Here is a 5,917-nt window from a genome sequence, read left to right on the forward strand (position 1 = left end):
AAAATAAAACAAAGGTGTAAACTAAAAAAAAATAAAACCTCATTTTCATTCTTCAAAATCTAGGCATACCATATTCTTCTAATTTAATTTTTATCATTTGATGAATGAGAAATTCAATGGCTTCTAGTAGTGAATTAATGTGAAGAGAAAGATACATGTAAATGAAATGTGAGTAAAAAATGTATAGGTTGCACATACTTGATCATGTGAACAAAAAATGAAAAAAGAATCACAAGCTGTTAATACATGTGAAGAGGTACAATTTGAGTTTGTTAGTTGGGTTTATACAATGCCTTTGCTGTTTTTATGTTCTTAATAAGTGGCATAACATATTGTTAACATTTCAGTTCTTTAAAACAGTGATTTCCAGGAGGGAAAGTGTGCTCCTATGGAGAGGAGGGAGGAGAAAGGAAGAGTAGAAGCCTATAGGCAGGGACATCCATGCAGAGCTTGAAAGGATGCACTCAATCCTCATTTCAGTAATGCAAACTATTCATTCCACAAACTCCAGAAAGTAAAGCCTGAAGCGAGAGATGAGAAAGCACTGCTGGGTATGGTTAAAGCAGGTTGGGAAAAGATGACCCTAAAGGAACTCTGCAGGGAAAGATAATAAAAGTGGATATGGCGCAATGGTCTGATAAAAATGACTGGCTCCTCACATGACCCCTGGATAGTTTTGTTGGAAGAACTTGCTCACCTCCATGGAGAAGCGCTGCTCGGCAGTTGGTAGACACTGCAGCCTTGGCATCGCTTTCAGAGAGTCCAAACAGCAGCCCTCTGGGGGGTCGTTAAGGATTTTCACCGAGTCAGCCAAGGACAGGCGACTAACACAAACATAACTGACAATGCCAACTCACCTGGTCACACTGAGAGAGAGACTTTAATTCTATCGCAGTTCTTAGCCCAAATGGAACATGCTTTTGAAAAAAGGCTCATTTAACTCAGCTTTTTAAATATAGTCCCTCATTCTTGTTCTCCTTTTTCTATCTCACCCTTAGTCCAGAAAACAAAAGGATAAAGCTATCTAGAACCTGATGTAATTTGTTTTTTAAAATTAATTGGTAAACCTACAGTCAAAGGTTAAGAAAAATATCTTGTTAAAGTATATCATTTCAAATTCCAATTTTTCTAAGAGAAAATTTCAGTAACTTCTGACTCAGAAAAGGATACAAGTTTGCCACATCATATGGACCTCTTATTTCTAAAGGCTAAAATAAAATGAAAAAACAAAACACAGACATGAGTGCTGCTATACATAACGTTTCAAAGACTTCATCTACAGTGAATTAATAAGATGATTAAGTGTCTAAAAATAAGGTATTCAATTGCATAAATGTAAGTTTTTATAATTTTGATTAAGTTTCTGAAAATATAAAAGAACCTTAAAAAGCATTCTATAACAGTATAAAAAAACCTATTTATATAAATAAAACTTGAAGCCCAAAAGAAATGGGGATAGATTTTACTCCTCAGCAATTACAATGAGCAAATACAGTTAAAATGAAAGCATGCAATAAACATTCATTATAGTACTATTTTACTTTCTCCCCTAGGAACTTTTCCAAGTTTTATAGCTTGAAAAGCAAAAACAAAATACGTAGTGGCAGACTTACCCTTTCTGCAGCACTAGATATAATTACATTCTACAAAACAGAAAGTGATTAATATTAATCTTAAAGGTTCAAAAAAATTGAAGAGTCTTATAATACAAATAATCAGTATTCACATTTTAACATTTAAGGCTCTATATAACACCAACTTCTTTTCAAGACAAGGTAAGTAATTAAAGTGAAAGAATAAAAAGCCCTCATGTCAAACTAAAGACAGCGTATAATAATAATAAGCAGAACAGGTTTTCCCAACAGATCTTAGAAAAGATGAATTCATTTTAAAAACTAGTTGAGAAGGTCATATAAACTAAATCCAACTCACTGATGACAAAAAATTATTACCTACACTATTCTTTTCAGTGGCTAAACTACAAATTCCTTATGGAAAGATAAAGGCTTTCAACACATCTTCCCCTCCTTCACATTAATCTTCTCTCGTTATTTTCTTCCCCTTAAAACTTACAGAGTTAATTGAAATAGGAGAATTTATTCCTGTGCCATGACAACTTTCTTCTTTAAGGAAAAGGAATCAGTTTGATAATCTAGTGGATTAATAATAACAAACTGCTGGATTTGAAAGATATCCTAAAATTAGGAAACCATACCTTTCCTTTGCAGACTTGCATCAAATTGAGGGCATTGGAAATTGTGTACCTTCTCATTGTGGAGTCTTTGATGGCTGGGCTGTAGACAAGTTCAAAGCCCACACCTCGGTCAATTGCCTTCACAGGAAATAAAGAAAAATAAACTTCAAGGATAAACACACACTGTCCTACTCTATTTTCACTAAAGTTCCCTCTCACCTCCCTCTATACTCTCCACAGCCCACCTCCTGCTTGTTGAAGTATAGCTTTAAACAAAGGCGAATTTACGCCCAAATAGCATCATCCACAGAAGAAAACAGATCTGTCTCTATCTGATCACAGAGTTTATCTTAGCTGTGGGGAAGCTGACTTTATATAAACAGGAATCATGAAGAGGCTATGGTGAGCAGAGTCCCAGTGCGGTGGCAAAAAGGCTGTTACTCCATGAACTACCAAAAGAAAAGAAGAGGTGTGCTCCCCATACTTAGGGTAAACTATCTGCAAACAAGTAATTTGACCCCAAAATGAAGAAACTACGAAATGAAGAGCTGAAAAATTTCCAAAGAACAGGGGTAGAAGGCCTCCTAGGTAAGTCATTTATTAGGTATCTGTTGAATGAAGGACTACAAATAGCCATGGTTGAGTGTTATGTGTCAGGCCCTGTGCTGAGAGTCTTATATATGTATTTAGCCCTTATAATAACCACTATAAGGCATTATGGCAGAGATTGCTAATTGCCCCTGATATCTGTTCTCCCCCTTTTCTTTAGTGAGTCCCTAATTTTAAACTGTATTCATGGATGTCCAGCAAAAAAAGATAGAGGGCTGGGCCCCTTGATGATCTTGCCTAGCTCACCAGGCGCTTGGCCTTTTACATGAGAAGAGAAGAAACTTCGTTCTTATTTAAGGCACTGTGAAGAGGTAGAGACATCTATAGGTAAGAACACAGCCTGGAAGTGGCGGAGATGAGACTGAAATTCACCACTACAATATTCAGTTTTCTTCTTCACCCATTCACAATGGACATGTTTTAAGCCAACTACGCAAAAGACTGTTGAGAAAAAGATGACATGGTTCCTCTCTCTAGGAGCTTACACTTTAGTGTGATCAAATAATCACACACAAATACAAAATTTTAACCGTGATAAGTGCTACCAAGAGTCTGGGATTGGGTGAGGAAGGAATTAAGTAGTTAAACAGTAGAGGAAGGAGCATTTGCAGAGGGAGGAGTGTGTGGAAAGGCTCTGGGTTGGAGAGCATGGTAGCACACAAAGGTCATAGGCCGGGAAGAGAGAATTAAGGGGGAGCCTTATGGTGAAAGGTGAAGGCTAAAGAGATGGAAAGGCCAACGGTGGAGGTCTTTAGACCTGGTGACAAGATAATCTAAGAGTAATGGGAAGTATCTAAGGTCTTCAGCATGAAAGCAATAATCAGACTTGCAATGGCAGCCACTAAGTTACAGTGGTCTTTTGAATGAACCAAGGAAGGAAAACAGGCCCAGACCATCTAGTATGGCCCAAGTCTCTGTCTGGCAAATGAACTTCTATTACCCAGAGGACGAGCTGGGACTGGTCCAGATATAACTGCTAGAGTCCACTCCTGAGCGTGTACAGGGAATGGAAAAACCTGTCTTCCCCCAGAACTGGCAGCCACCTTGATTTAATTCAGCTGTACCTGGTAGGCTCCTTCTGATCCTTCCTAAACACAGATTTCCTTTTTTTTTACACCCCACAGTCTGCCCTTTCCTTAATCTTCTTGCTGTCTTGAGGCTCCAGATTTTATTTTGAATTTTCCTACATATTTGATATTAGTTAGATTTTACATGCTATTTTCCACACTGTAACCTTCCCCTCTCCCCTTTTTCTGGCAACTTTTCCCCACCTCTAATTCTTTGGCTTGTGTTGTTTCTAGGAATGAAATGTGTTATACAAGTGTTTAATATATTTACATTCTAAGAAAATAAACCGTAGCTTATGAAAAAGAGGCAATGTGATAATGCTGATTATCCATCATAAAAAAGAACCCATGAACTTGGCAAATTGAAATTCAGAAAACCAAAGACACCTCCTTTAGCCATATTCTCAATTATTCCCCTAGCTATTTCTCTTGACAAAAGTACTAGTTAGCCAGAGGATGCCATTTTTTTTTTCTCTCTTCTCATCTTCTAGTTGCTGATCTAAAACACAAGACAGTGGGCTGGAGAAGAGGGGAAACGAAGGATGTGGATGACACATAGAATGACACATCGAACTAGATGACCAAGTGCCTAAGTATTCTTAATTGTGACTGAAATTTTCCCCCCACCACACCATGGGGACCAGATCAAAATTAAACTTCTTTTTTTTTTGGAGGGGCAGGAGGAGAGAAAAAGGAATATAGTTATCAGCTTAATTATTTTTTAAGGAAAAAGTTCTGATTGTGATCTTAAGTATATCAGTTGTTTACCTTAAAATTGCTAACAAAACTGAGACAGAGAAATTAAAGATAATGTGCTACTGGAGGTTGTGAACATTCCTTTCATAACACTTTAAATTTTTAGATAAAGTATATAGACTCATTACCAGGGCTCTTGCTTCTAAGACCATTTTAATGAAAATTGCCTTAAGCTCATCAAATGGTTGTTCGTAACAGCCTTTCATAAAGAACGACAGTGCCTGTGTGATTGGCTTTTGTTCACTTCTCTGACCAAAGGTTCTAAAACAGGGAGATTTCTTTACTAATGAGAAATAACGTGGTAATGACATTGCAAACCAAAGGCAGATGTGGGATACTTGAATCAAGAGATACTGACGGTGAAAAAAAGACCAAAAAAAAATATTGATGGTAAAATTCCAAGAACTAAGCTTAACCGAATGAAGAGAGAAAGAAAATAGGGAGTTGATTACTGGGATAATATCTGAATTCCCTGTTAATTTCATAAAAATCAGTTATTTATTGAATTCAAAAGATGACACCCTTGGTGTATCACTCTTTAAGACAAGTAATTTGTGCCCTAGCCAGTTTGCTTAGTGGCTAGAGCATCAGTCTACAGAATAAAGGGTCTCAGGTTAAGTTGCAGGCTCGATCCCTGGCCCTGGTGGGGGCGCATGCAGGAGGCAATGCGCTAACCACTGAGAAAAAATGGCGAGGGCTATCATTAGTCTTTTAACTTTATTTCTGTAGGGTTTTGTGTGGTTTTTTTTGCTATACAAAATTTTGATGTTGGCACTGGCCCAAGCATTAGATCAATGAAGTACTTAACACATTTCAGTTCCCAATATATGTGTGATAAAAAAATAAAGTTTATAGAGCACTCACACCCAATCAAGTATATATGGCATGATTCCTGGAACAACCAACCTCACTGCTTCAGACACTATTTACAGGACGTCTCTCAGTGGGGACTAATTGGACCATGAAGGTAGAAATGGATTAGGGTTAAAGGAAGTGCTGAGGGAAAACTATCAGAAAGAGAGCATAACACATACAAACACCGAAAATAACTCAATATACTTGAAGTCATTGTTGAATGGCAATAACACTGAAAAAACATCAAAGGGAAAGTAAAGGTATGTGCTGCTTAAGAAACATTCTTGAAACTCGAATTCATAAAGATTATGTTTTAAGAGAAACTAAGATGGCGGCAGAGATAAACACCGGGAAATTAACGCCGCACACAACCCAGTGGTGCGAAATGACAGCAGGTAGAATAAAAGCTTGAGTACAATTGCCAACACTAGCCTTT

General features: G+C 37.4%; 1 protein-coding gene across 1 annotated transcript in view; it reads right to left on the reverse strand.

The window, feature by feature from the left end:
- The window catches only part of RPP30 (ribonuclease P/MRP 30kDa subunit), a 26,691-nt gene that overhangs the window by 3,887 nt on the left and 16,887 nt on the right, over positions 1-5,917 (reverse strand). The window contains exons 7-10 of the mRNA XM_006755100.2: positions 2,216-2,332; positions 1,614-1,643; positions 1,171-1,208; positions 698-777 (exon numbers count right to left, since the gene is read on the reverse strand). Of these exons, the coding sequence (XP_006755163.1) occupies positions 698-777; positions 1,171-1,208; positions 1,614-1,643; positions 2,216-2,332 (265 nt within the window). The remainder of the gene's footprint in view (positions 1-697; positions 778-1,170; positions 1,209-1,613; positions 1,644-2,215; positions 2,333-5,917) is intronic.

Source organism: Myotis davidii, unplaced genomic scaffold (genome assembly GCF_000327345.1).
Source record: "Myotis davidii unplaced genomic scaffold, ASM32734v1 scaffold271, whole genome shotgun sequence".
NCBI lineage: Eukaryota > Metazoa > Chordata > Mammalia > Chiroptera > Vespertilionidae > Myotis > Myotis davidii.